The 14130-nt window shown below is 37.0% G+C and overlaps 1 protein-coding gene across 1 annotated transcript in view; it reads right to left on the bottom strand.

Annotated features, from left to right (window-relative positions):
• The window catches only part of DMD (dystrophin), a 1897222-nt gene that overhangs the window by 45854 nt on the left and 1837238 nt on the right, over positions 1 to 14130 (bottom strand). Inside the window, 4 exon segments of the mRNA XM_039846417.1 lie at positions 3151 to 3189; positions 3889 to 4025; positions 5371 to 5482; positions 7709 to 7878. Coding sequence (XP_039702351.1) covers positions 3151 to 3189; positions 3889 to 4025; positions 5371 to 5482; positions 7709 to 7878 — 458 coding nt within the window.

Here is a 14130-nt window from a genome sequence, read left to right as displayed (position 1 = left end):
AAAAACCCACATGCAGTTACCTAGATTTACATAGGGAATGTGCTAGAAATCCGTACTTCTTAAAACACAGTCGTAAGATGATTACAATATACTACAGCAAATAACTAGGGAGCTGAAGTCTTCCCTGAGAGATAAATATCTTATTTATGAAACCAATTTATGTCAAGAGAAACCATAATCAAATTTGCAATAAATCACAAAGACGTTTAAACTATCATGGAGAAACAAAAGGATGACTACCCAATTTACTAGGCAGATCCAAAAATTTCCATGTGAATCTTCACTATAGGTTTGGAGAGTTAATCTGCTAGTTTCTTGGAATTCCGAAGCAGCCCATTATTAGAAAAATGCTAAGGTTTGTTTTGAAATATTCACTGCAAGTAAAGATAATTTAAGTACTTGCATTATTTGGTTTAGAAACCCTATCTTCTAGAACAGACCAGTCTTTTAGTTATATACTTCTTATAAGCTAAAAGCCCACCACCAAGGAAAATATATTGTTTTCCCTTATAATAGTATAGAGAAGAAAGAAAGCCTGAGACCTTGGTGTAGCATAACTACACCAAGAAAACTAGGCATGTAAATCCAAAACACTTTAATAAAATCTGATACAGAAAATCTTATGCAGAGTTTTAATTCTTAGCTTTGAGGATAATTCCATGTTATTTTTTTTTTTTATTAATGCACCTTGCACCTAGCACCTAACACAGCATGCACAAGCACGAGAACTCATAATAACCAGAAATCTAAAAAATATACACACTAAAGGAGGTACTTATTAAACCAGAAAATGAGTCAAAAGGGAGTAATGGTCAGGGAAGAATCATTTAAAAAACAAGAATTAGTAAAAGTACAAAACCACTTAGTCCAGCAACAAAACTAAATGCAAAGCTTCCTAAAACACTTTTTAAAGGGAAGGTAAGAATACTCTTCTCCTTTCCCACGTCCTAAATACAAAATAAATCCAGAAGGATTTTTTCTGTTTTCCTTAATGGCCAATTCCATTCCACCCACCACCATTTTCTCTTTTGTGAAAACTCCACTAATAAGTTTTCATCTATTTAGGTCTCAAAGCTCAAAGAATATTGTTTGACTGTCTCATTTGTAGACAAACAATGTAAAAGGTTTATGCTAGATTTAGTTTCAAACAATATGACAAATCCAGGTAAATAAAGGTTTTGTCTAGGAAAAATAAAAGATCTGTATCTCAGCAAACTTTCAAATTCCATGATCCATGTAAATGGATTAAATGCTGTCATCATCATAGGATTTGTTGACATCAGATATAATTCTTAGAAAATAAAATACCTTAGGACTTGGCTCTTTTACCTGAATAGGGTAGTTTTACAATATATTTTATAAATTATATAATCCTATGAATAAAGACTTTATAGTAAAACTACTGGTAAAGAAAACAGGGACTTTAGTCTGCTGGGTTTGTTTTCTTCTCTAAAATTAGAACTTTCCACTATTTCCGAATAATCCAGAAAACTTTGTAAGAGGACAAAATGGGTACGTTTCAGTTGTTAGAGAAGATATTTTAATAAAGGATTTTATTAACTTTAAAGTTCTTCACAGTTTAAGACAAACATCCTCTACTTAAAATTAGTTACATTAAACTGATAGTCATGATTTTTTTTCTCATGAACTCACGTATAAAATCAACAGTTTTTCTTCTTTCCTTTCAAGGAACTGTTAATTATTCTTTGCTTATTATTTTGTGCTATCCATGCATTTTTTAAAATTATGCTTTTGGATGTCTGTGCTTTGGATTTTTTTAATTGGTTAAAATTTATTCCAATCCAGAGTAAATTCATTTGTTTACCAGGATCCAATCAAGCTGAGCATTTCAGCATATCAGTTTTTTAAAAGCTGCTTATTTACGAAAGGGTCTAACTTCTATAAACAAGTCGACTACTTGGATTAGGGAAAAGAATTACTGATAACAAGGCACATAATTGAATCTAAATAGCTCCAAGTTGTTTAAGCACAATGATGAAAGAAATCAGGTAGTTCACTACTTATAGTTCCCATATCTCAAAAAATAAAGGGATAATAATACAGCAAAAAAAAAAAAAAAGATGTCTTATATTTCCTTTAGGCCAATAAAGACTTAAAATAAACCTCAATCATTTACATTTATCACTACAGGATTTAAAAAAAAGAATCTACTTTAAATTAAATTACATGGTGGAACAATAAAAAAGACCCACTAAAAATAAACTGAATTCTCACATAAGCCTATCTTCCAAATTGGTCATCTACCTCTTATATATAATAGAGCTATCTTACTTTAAATACATATTTTAATAAAGTATATTTTGAAATACCAAAAATTTGTTATAAAAACTCCACACAATGACTTTAAAACATGCACACTTTGTTTGCTAAAAATATAAAGACCCCCCACCAAATGAGTTTTCTAACATTATAAACTCTGAGATAAATCAATTATCAGTTGGTATCTAATATTAGTATTATTAATACACACCCATAGTAATAACAGACTACAGTACACTTTCCTTCCAGTGTAAACGTATAACGGCTCATGAGCTGAGCAGTTATTGTGGAGAGGAGTTAGTGTGGAGAGGAGAGCAAAGTGAGTTTAGTTCAAAAATGAGCTCCTGTATATAAATATTAGTCCGATAGCATGGCATAACCTGATAAAAAGTCCACATATCTCATTGAAATTATTCGGCCAAACTCAACGTCATACTATAAAACAAATTCTGCTGATATTTAATGATCTACTCACTTAGAAGAGGCCCTAAAGAACAAACCATCATCCTTTTAAAGGTCCTAAAGCATTGAATCTCAAGAAATGTGGCTCAAGATATGTTGTTCCGTAATCAGAAACACATCTCCCAGGAATAGAACTAACAATCCAATAATTTCTTTGACGTTAATTTGAACTCAAGGCCAGGATTTCTGCTGGTTCAAATCTGACCAGTTGGGACCTGAAAACCTCATTCTGATTCTCCTGATCTGTGGTAGATGGCACCCTCAAAGTCTTATCAAGGGAAGAAAAAAATGAAATGAAAGGGAAATTAATATGTCTTTAAAACAAAACAAATAAACAAACGAAACAAAAATTTTAAAACTCAGCAAGCAGATGTGTTGGTGGTAGCAGCACCCTTCAGCAGTACTCACGCAGAATCTACTGGCCAGAAGTTGATCAGAGTAACAGGACTGCAAAACAAAAAATGAGGTGGTGAAAAGACAAAGGCAAACTGAGCCGCACACACACACACAAAAAAAATTACTGAAAGGTCAAAATAAATAAAATCCAACCAATTAAGTATGAACCATGGAAAGCTACAGCCAAACAAAAGTGGAAAGTGAATTAAAAGAAAAGCAAACAGTGGCGCGACTGCCACCAGCGTTATGGAGAAAAGAAGAGACAGTTTAAAAGAAGTGAAGACAACATCAGTTTGATCATGAGAATCATTACTACTTACTGTGAAGTAATTTCCTGTGACTATATTTTCTTTCAAGTAAAAAAAAGTGACTAGATATGACCACACAATCAGATCCAAAAAAAGACACACGTCTACGGATTTGTGAGGGAGAAAAATCAAAATGAAATATTGGAATCACTCATTTGTAAACAGTCCCATATTTCTTAAAAAGCTTTGTGAGATAATTAGCAGTTGTAATGTGGTGCTTTCCCTGTGATAAACTTTTGGAAAAGGTAATTGTCCTTGGACAACTGACACAGCAAAATGGCGATTGAACATTTACACCTGTTTGCTTTTTTTTCAGCTAAAGTAAATCTAGAGAAAGAAATAGGAGAGACTGTTTGCATTTGGGAGTGAAGGACGGTATTCAGCTGAAAGGAGCTCAGATATACATCAAATGAGAGTCTGCTTTGCTTTTGCCACTACTCACGTTTCCATGTTGTCCCCCTCTAAGACAGTCTGCACTGGCAGGTAGCCCATTCGGGGATGCTTCGCAAAATACCTTTTGGTTCGAAATTTGTTTTTTAGTACCTTGGCAAAGTCACGAACATCTTCTCCTGATGTAGTCTGAAAGGAAAATAGCGCTGAGTTCAGACTTGGGAGAAGTATGACCTAAAGACAAGGGCCACTCCAGTGCTCCTCCTATAGGCCACTGGTTTTCTAATTTCGGAGAGCAGGGGTTGAGAGCGAAGGCTCTGGAATCAGACACAACCAGGGTTTGGAAACCCACCCTGACATTTACTAGTGGGGTTAACTTGGATGAGTGAGTTCTTTGCCTATCTGAGGCTCAGATCATCTGTGAAATGGGGGCAATCATACCTCAAGAAGTTGTGACGATGAATAAATGAAGTATCTCGACTACTAGGCTACCCAATAAATGGTAGTTTATAGAAGTCTTACAGTCGAAAAGTTAACCTTAAGTTTCGCCACACTTCACGGCATTTTGAAACTATTTTGTCCACACGGATACCATGTTTCAGCCACTAAATATCCTTCTATTCACTGCATGGTTCATTCTCTATCATTGAATACCTTTGCAAAAGGAATCAAAGCAAGAAAGACAATGAAAAAACTGGGAAGATCACTCTGAAGATGGAAGACAGAAGTACTCTAAAGCAGAGCTTCTCAAACTTTGATGTGTATAGGGAACCACCTGCAGATCTTGCTAAAATGCAGGTTTTGATTTAGAAAGGCAAGGGCAGGGGCCTGAGGTTCTGCATTTCTAATAAGCTCCCATGTGATTCCAGCGCTTCTGGTTGACAGACTATACTTTGAATAGCAAGCAGCTAGTGTTTAAGGACATTTTTCCAAAACAACGTCATAGGAGAAGGCTCCACCTATTAATTCTAGAACCTTGGGAAAATTATTTAGCTTTGGGACCTGAGAGTCTTCATTTGTACAAAGGGGATAAAAATAATACCTATTTCACACAGGGTAGTTTGAAAGGTAAACACCTAGCATTTAGTTGCTAAGTGTTAGTATATAAACCAGATAAAAGATGAGCAAGAGATTGAAAGAAGTGGATTATGAATTTTGGGGAACTCACATTACACCCCCATACCCAACATGCCACACAGCCGTAAAACCTCTCCATGCAACCGATAGGGCTGTGCAAAAAAATGAAAAAATGCCTTCCTTACAACCAATGCAAATGGAAGAAAAACCTATTTATTCACCCAAAAATATCTGTTGAGTATCTATAATGGTCCACATGTGCCAGGCATTGCCCTACACCCTAGGGATAAGATAAGTCCCTGGTGCCTACAATTTGGCATCACTTTAGCTGGGGAACATCTGGGGAACCATCTGGAGTAACTTAAGACATCACAGCCTTACACATGATCTGCAATACTGCCCCAAATGTAAACTTCTTCCAGGTAAAATAACTCATGTCGGGAGGCATCTAACTTACCGGAGTGCAGTATTCCACCATGGGATAGTGCATTTTATGGCCTTTTGCAACTCGACCAGAAAAAAAGCAACTTTGGCAGATGTCATAATTAAAGTGTTTTAGACTCCTGTACCTGGTAAAGAACAAAAACAAACACGTCTGTATTTCTTCAAATCCAATTCCCAAAGAGCACTCTTTTACAAACCGACTTCCACACTGTCTTAATTCTAGAAACAGACTGCACTGTTCATTAATCCCACAAGGCAAGTGATTAACTTCCTACCTCCAGATTTCTCTGGTGCTTCTCCTACAGTAGCAAAACATTTTGGCAGAAAGATTATCCTATAAACATATGGAAGGAGGGACGAAAAACTCAGCTCTTATTTAAACTTTACTAGGAACTCTCAGATTAAGTAAGAAGATACTGGCACACTTCCAGTCTTTTGAAGACCAAATACTAGAATTTGAAAGAACTTCCAGGAGAGAGAGCTCGATGCATTGATGGGTAGGCCCCCCTACCCATCATGGGGTCAAAATTTTCTAAACCCATTATTTAAAAAAATAAGGATAAAGCAATTTCATAAGACAAAAGAAAATTAAGCAAGAACTTTCCATTAAAACAAATCTTGCTTTAACTACACCTTCGTACAGACTGACATGATTCATTTTCAGAGAGTTCCTTGGATAATAGCTTTTATGTCTCTCTTCAGAAATCCCTCATCACATTACCCATATGATAACCGAAGCACAAAGAAAGGACAAAAAGTAGATTAGATGAAGGAATTTATAATCTGTGAGTACTAGATGGTACATTTCCTCCCATTCACAGAACACTGTATTCTTTGTTTCATACTCTCTGCTTTTTGCTTTCTCAGATGAGAAAGATCTTAGCCAATTTAAATAAACATATTCCTTATGTGACATATGGGAATGTGGGGAAAAAGCTACCTTTTTTAGATCCCAACCATCTTTTGAGGAAGGGGGGTGGAAAGAGGAAAGAGAAGTGCTAATTCCTAAAATAATCTAATTTGATAAGGGCAAAAGAAGTGAATAGGAAAATGTTCTTAGATCCTCCAAAGCATGTAATCCTCTCCCCTGCAGCTTCCCCTCCCCATCCCCCACGGTATCATTCTTATCTGCCAAAACCTAGGAAGTTAAGGTGTCCTTTGCAAGCACTGCCTGCCTACTCAGTGTTGTCTATCTAGTCTTTAGAAACTTCTAAAGGTTTTTGTAAAACCACTTCGTAAACAACATGAAGTACGGAAGGACAGGAGCACACAAATGATACAAAGTAGTTATTAAAAAACAAGTCCAAGCATACCCAGGAAGTGTATTTACTTAGCTGCTAAGTGGATTCTGCACAGGCATAGACTATATAGCTAGTTTACAACTTCATGGCTTATTCATCACTAAGGAACCCTTGATGTTGATCCAGATGTTTACATAGATCATCGTTTCCGAATTTAGACTTCGGGTTATTGCTCAATAAAATGGATTCATTTAAAAATATCCCACCTCCCCAAACAGGTCAACAAAGCTGAAGATTTAAGAGCCAATTGTTTTCCTTGACAGTTTAAGAATATCGGAATAATGATCCTCTGTTTCCCATCTCTTTCACTTTTAAATTTATAAGGAACATGTTCTTTTCTTAGCTGCTTTGTGAATCTTTCATTTACTTGCATACTTTACATTCCCTTAGAAGTTCATTAGGATACTATGCAAAGAGCATAATCAGATTCGCAGATGAAGAAGTAAGTTCTAGGGTTCTTAAAAACAAAACTTGTTACTTTAGGTGGAATAAAAGTGGCGCAAAGTAAATGAGACACTGAGCTACCATGAAGGGTCTCCCAAAATAGAATCATCTCTTAGTTTTATAACTGATTCTTAGAGGGTTTCTATAAGCAGAAAAGACCATGGAGAGAGAGAGAAGAAGAGAGAGAAGGTACAGACAGACAGACAGTTAGACAATTGAACAGACAGACAAAGACAGACACAAAATGTTTTGGGTCCAGGAAGGAGAAGGCACAGTTTATCTGTATATCCCTAAAGGACAAATGGACAAATATCTCAGTGGAGACAGGCAGTCAGTCCTGTTCACCGAAGAAGTGGCTCTGTAGAGCTGAAGAGTGAATGAAGGTGGAAAGGGACACCTGCCTAATGAGTCGGATCCACCAAAATAACCCAGTGATCAGGGAAGTGACAAGAGTGATGGATATTCCAGCCTGATCACCTCCTCTCCCAATTTGAGGAGGAACAAACTAACAATAACTGGTACAGGAGGTAAAAGATCAAGTCATAAAAAGGTAATGATAAGAGAAATGATAAGAAAAAAATGACATTTTTTTTTGGTTCCTAATACCTGAATCCGATGATTGGACACTCCTTGCAGATGTTACACTTGGCCTGATGCTTGGCAGTTTCCGCGCCTTGTATCCTCTATTACAGGATAGGAGCATACACACCATGGACTGGGGTTCCAGTCTCATCAATCTAGGAAAGAGCAGCTTCAATCTCAGGCTTATTGATAGCCTACCTGCAACAAGGAGCAGGAAGACGAGGGGTGGGGGTGAAGAATTTGAGAGAAAATGAAAATAAAGAGGCATATGTCAGTTCAGGTAATACGTTAAAAGAAAGAAAGAAAGAAAGAAAGAAAGAAAGAAAGAAAGAAAGAAAAAAAAAAACAGTAGTTGCACAGTGATGCCCACTTCCCCAGTTTATTTCTGCAGATGTCCTTCTAGCATTTATATGAGCCACCTATCCCTAAGGCTTTGGTAAATTGCCATTACTCTATTTGGCTACTAGATGACAACAAAGCAAAACAACAAAAAGCAAAATACACACCTGAGCAAGACTATATTTAGCTTTGGGTTTTGAACAGACAGATGAGTTAGCCAGAAGTAAAATCTAAGTGTTTATTGATAGAATTTCAAAGGAGGGGGGAAAAAAGAAAACCTCAAGAACTATTGATTCCCTTTTTCCCCTAAAGAATCTATTTCTCAGTGTGTCATAGCATCATAATGAAGAGGCTTTAAAATTCATCTGGTCCCAAAGATGCATTGTACAGACAAGACACAGATGAGAGAAGTAGCGTTTCAAAGGCCACACTACTAACTGGTGGCACAGCCGATACTCGAATCCAAAACTCCAGCAGATCTAGTGCTGTTTTCATGGTGACCTGTTGTTTCCTTGTCTGTCTTCCTCTCAAACAGTACAATGATGTTAGAAAACTCGAAATATATTTTGCCATCACTTGATGTATGTATTACTATACTCGTGCATTTTAATTCTATCTTGTTTTTTTATTAACCCTACAAGACAGTGGTTTAATTTTTTATATTGTTAGACTGATCCATACACTGACCACTTTTGTTTGTTTTTTATTGCTTCCTTCATCTCATATCTTCCATCTGGGATCAGTTTTGCCTAAAATATCCTTTAGAATTTCCTTTAGTCAATGTTTGTTGGTGGTGAATTTCTCAGGTTTTCTTTGACTGAAAATCTCTTTTTTAAAATCTATATTCTTAACAGCTATCTTCACTGGGTATAGATTTTTAGATTGAAAGTTTTTGCAGGAGTTTTGTTTTTATTTTGTTGTAGCACACTGAAATATTTTCCTATTTTTATCTCACTTTCTCTGTTGCTACTGTTAAGTCAGCAGTAAAGCTGACTGCTGTTCCTTTTCTTGTCTTGTGTTGTGCTCCTAGGGTTTTATTTATACTTTATAGGATGAACTGGGCTTCTTGAACCTGTGGGTTAGTTTTTAGTCAGCTCTGGATACTTCTCAGTCATGATCTCAACAAATAGTGCCTCTTCTCCATTCTCTCTCCACTCTGCTTACAGCAATCTGAGAGATAAACGTAGACCTTTTCAATTTAATCTGCATTTCTCTGAATAGGACATTCCTAGTTTTCCATTTTTTTTTATCCTTCGTGCTTCATTCCTGATAATCCTTTCTGCCTGGGTATCTATTCCTCTCCTTAGCAGCATTCGGTCTGATATAAACCCATATAGTAAGTTTTAAATGTGGGTTACTGTGCTTTTTAATATTTACAAATTCTATTTGGTCATTTTAAAGGTCACTTCTAAAGTTTGTGGTTCCCTGCAGATATTTTTTAATGGTCTGTTAAAAACAAAAACAAAAACAAAACAGAGTAAACATAGTTTTCAAAAAAATTGTCTCTAATGATTCCAAAATATGAAATTACCAGGGGTCTGCTTCTGTGGACTGTTATTTCTGCTCATTTTGATTTCTTGTATGCCTTTTTTTTTTTTTTTTAACTACGTACTACATCAACCTTAGAGGTGCCTTCTCTAGAAATGATTTTCATTTGCTTTTGCCAAGAGCCAAAGGTTACTACTTATTCTAAGACCAATTAAACTGAATATGTGACAGATATGTAGTATCATACAGGCAATGAGTATCTGAACTGCAAACTCATGTTGCTTCTCTTGGAATGCAGTTTTCTAAGAAAGACTCTATTTACATTTCAGACGGAAAGGCAGGAGGTTTTGAACCAACAGGTCATTTGGCTGGCAACACTCTCCACTTCAGCAGTACTCCAGTCATTACCCCTGATTACAAATTTAACAACATTATAATGTATTGTTTAACCCTGAATATCCAAGCTGCAAAATGGTACCAATTCAAACTACTAATAAAAGCTTTTGGTGAGCACTTTTCTCTGTGTAGGGTGCCATTACAGAGGTACTCTGTAGAAGATTTTTTTAAATATAAAAAAGTTATTATAGAGCCTTTGGGCCCAAACCGCCATTTTCCAGTAATTCGCCAAAATGACCAACACAAAGGTAAAGGGGAAAGGCACCCGCTATATGTTCTCTGGGTCTTTTAGAAAACATGGAGCTGTTCCTTTGGTCACATACATGCGAATCTACAAGAGGTGATATTGTAGACATCAAAGGAATGGGCACTGTTCAAAAACGAACGTCCTACAAATGTTACCATGGCAAAACCAGAAGAGCCTACAGTGTTACCCAGCATGTGGTTGGCATTGCTGTAAACAACGAAGTTAAGGGCAAGATTCTTACCAAGAGAATTAATGTACGTATTGAGCATATTAAGCACTTTAAGAGCCGCGATAGCTTCCTGAAAAGTGTGAAGAAAAATGATAAAAATAAAGGAAGCCGAAGAGAAAGGTACCTGGGCTGAACTGAAGCGCCAGCCTGCTGCAGCCTGAGAAGCGCACTATGGGAGAACCAATGGAAAGAGCCTGAGCTGCTGGAACCCATTCCCTCTGAATTCATGGCATGGTAAGTGTAAAGAAATAAAAGACCTCCAATGGAGTAGGTGTCCCCCACCCACACACACACAAAGAAATATTTAAAGAATAAAGAATTATAGAACCTAAAGATGAAAGGGACTATGCAAGTGATTTCATACTTTTGGAATGGCACCACAAGAGCCCAAACTCTTACCAATGCCAGTGTGTTCTTATAGCTACTGTATAAAAACCACCCATGTGCAAAAGCAGACATCCTTAACGGGCGATCTTGAACATTTACGTACAGAGACTCCTGTTAAAAGTGCTTCTTCACCTTGAGCTGAAATCCACCAGCAAATAAGATTTGAGGCTCCAGAGTCCAACCGCGAGAGTTAAAACCCCAGCTTTGCCACTTATTGGCTGTGTGATCTTGGGAAAATAACTCTATCTCTGTGTCTTAACTTTCTTCTGCCATGAAATTGAACTATTAATAGTGTCTACTTCATATGATTGTTGTAAGATTGAAATGATTAACAAGTGAAAGGCACCTAGAACAGTGTCTGGCACATAGCAAGAGCCATGTCAGTGTTTGCTATTGTTATAGTGATTATTATTATCCATCTGATCAGAAATCCAGAAATTTTCAGCCTTCACCCAACCCTTTAAATATTTTACTTGAGCTGTCAAGTCTATCCATGCCTTTTCATCCCTATTCCTTTTATTTCTTCCTCATATGACATGGCTTGGTTTGCCATTGTCTTTCACAAAATTATTCTCCAAATACGATCTGCTGGACATGGCACCTCCATTTTTCTGGACAATATAATTGGATGACTCGGTTTTCTTCTATACTATAGGCTCACAGAGGGTTTTCATTCAACTAAAATCTCTGGGTCAGCGTTTCCCAGTGTGCCCAGCAGATCAATTATCCATCAAAACGCTTCTTGAAGAGGTCGAGTTAATTAAGGAAACATGGCACATTATGCCCACCTCTTAAAATTCTTCATGCATATTAATATATTAGAATATCAGAATATATTAGAATATAATATTAGAAGCTAAGAAGTTCGTTGGTAAAGAAATACATTGAACTTTGACCTCAGAATTTCCCACACTTGTTATTCAGTGATCCCAAGACCTTTATCTTTTTTTTTTTTTTAACTTATAAGGCCTATGAACACCACAAGGGACTAATGCTCTGTTGGGCATGAAGGAAAATGCTGTTTTGAGCTGTTTCCAGTGATTTCTCCATTCTGTACTAGTTCATTTGGGGTTTGTTTCCTTTCACTTCTGTCAAGGGCTGTCCCGTCATTCGGGGCTCATTTTGGGCCCACTGTACAAGCTCATATCTTTACAAATCTGACTGTTACAACCAACAAATTAGCCAACTTCGTATAATTTTTACATTTTAAAACATGTGTTCTGTGTGTTCTGTCTTCATGAAAAATTCACTGGTGAGAATATCAAACAAGCCAAGGTCAAATGTGAGCCACACCACCAGAGGCTGCACCTCAGGTCAAAACAAATCCACCATTCAGCCCTCTCTGGCTGTTGAAGTATGATTTTTCTCAGTTATATCAATGTCTAATCTCTACTGTACATGTTTCTCCATCTTGTACACAAAGACACAATAGAGACTTTGTCAAAAGAACTATAAAATTCAGCTACAGTATGTCCTATAACAATATCTTGCTCCACTGGTCTTGAAACTGACTTTATCAAAATAACCCTTTGTAGCCGGGAGACAAACCATTATAGAAAGGCAGGAAATTGAAAAGCACTACTAATTCATTCCTATTTAAAACAGGGGTTTATCGTTGCTTAATCTGAACCTATCTATTTCTTCTGACTTAGGTTTAGATGATTGTTTAATGATGGATTCAAAGACATGCTGCAGAGAGTAAGAATTCATGCTTAATACAGAAAATGTAATATAAAAGAACGCTTCTATGCATTCCAGAAGACGGAAAAACAATCTGACTATGAGTCAGCAGTAAATGTAGGTGTAGAAAAATAAAAGAAAAAAAGGAAACACCACGTCTGTGATGTATAACTAAAGGCACAGCAAGTATTTCACGGAGAAGTGACCTCATTACCCTCGGTACTGTTCAAACCCTTCTTAGAAAATGGTATCTAGTTCTGGTGGCTACAGGTGACCCAGAACCTAGAGAAGGCTTGGCAGAAAGCACAACGATAATTAAAAGGATTGAAAGACCTATGAGAACAGCTTAAGAGAATTGGGATTATTTAGCCATAGGAAAAAAGAGCAAGAAAGTTAGCCGAAGGGGCCGTTTATTAACAGTGTTCAATTATGTGAGTGGCTCTTGCATAGGGGCCTGTGACCAGCTGTTCAATCCCTCTACTGAGGACAGAACAAGAAGAAACAGGCTTAAGCAGCATGAAGAATTTAGGCTGTAATTCATACGGCAGAATTTCCTGATGGTGAAAGTTGTTAAAACATTAGTGTGAATTACCAAGGGAAGTTATAGACGGTTCTCCACTTTTAAAATACTATAGATTCTCCAGTGCTTAAAGGATGAAAATTCTCAAGGTTCTTTCTACCTCTTAAGATGCAAGATCCATTACTTGAGCTCTTTTAAAACTGTTCACCTATGTCAAATGACAGCCCTGAAGGCGAGATATGGGGATTCACATTCTCAATGTTTCAATCTTTTTTATTTTTACTACAAACCATTCTATATCCTAGTGGTATATTCTCTCTCCTTTTGTCTGGCAATAAAAAAGGAAAGAATTAAAAACCACGTGAGCTTCTACAAAAATCTAAGAGAACTAGAACTAAAACTCAGCTAAAATTACATTTCGATCATTCTAGAAACAGTAAACAGGGATAGACTGGAATGGTAGGAAGTCATGGAGGTCGAAAGACAGGTACGATGGCACTGGATTGAGATCATCCTGGTAGATGCCATTATTTGCTGACACACATAGAGGCCTCAGATATCTCTTCTTAATATCAAGGATGACCTTACCCTCACCCTAAACGCCATTTTCAAAACACCTAAACAAAAACTCTAGAAATGGGCCATTCAGCCCTAGGTTTTGTTTTGGGCAATATCTTTTGCCTCTTCTATGGCATGCACGCACAAAAAGCAAAGGTATCACAGCTCCTTCCACTGTGACAGCCACGGGATGAGTGCATCTTGGCTTTCCACCCTTTTTCTGCCAGTCCTTACCTATCGGCAACTCTCCATCATAGGATGGCTCACTTGTCATTACTGCCACTCCATTACAGCACATTGCAGGGTGGCTTTATACAAATGTCCTCTTAACGAGGTACAAAGACAGTTAACGGAATCTCAATATTTGGAATTTCTAGCCAGAGGATGTATTTACCAATATAATAATTTCAAAGGACATTACATGGCAAGTATGGAGTTAGGGGATTTACCAGGATACAGAATAACTTTTAGGTTTCTTTCACGATGTGCATTCCATAAACCCTTAGACACGGAAAGATCAGGCCCCAACTGGCTGCCAAGGGGTTAACCTGAATAGTCATTTTCCTCTCAGGATAACAGTACTGGTTCACGGTCACAGAAGA

This window comes from Pteropus medius, unplaced genomic scaffold (genome assembly GCF_902729225.1).
Source record: "Pteropus medius unplaced genomic scaffold, Ma_sr-lr_union100, whole genome shotgun sequence".
In the NCBI taxonomy this organism is placed as follows: Eukaryota; Metazoa; Chordata; class Mammalia; order Chiroptera; family Pteropodidae; genus Pteropus; species Pteropus medius.
Note: the sequence above shows the minus strand (reverse complement) of the source record. Positions and strands in the feature narration are given on the sequence as shown.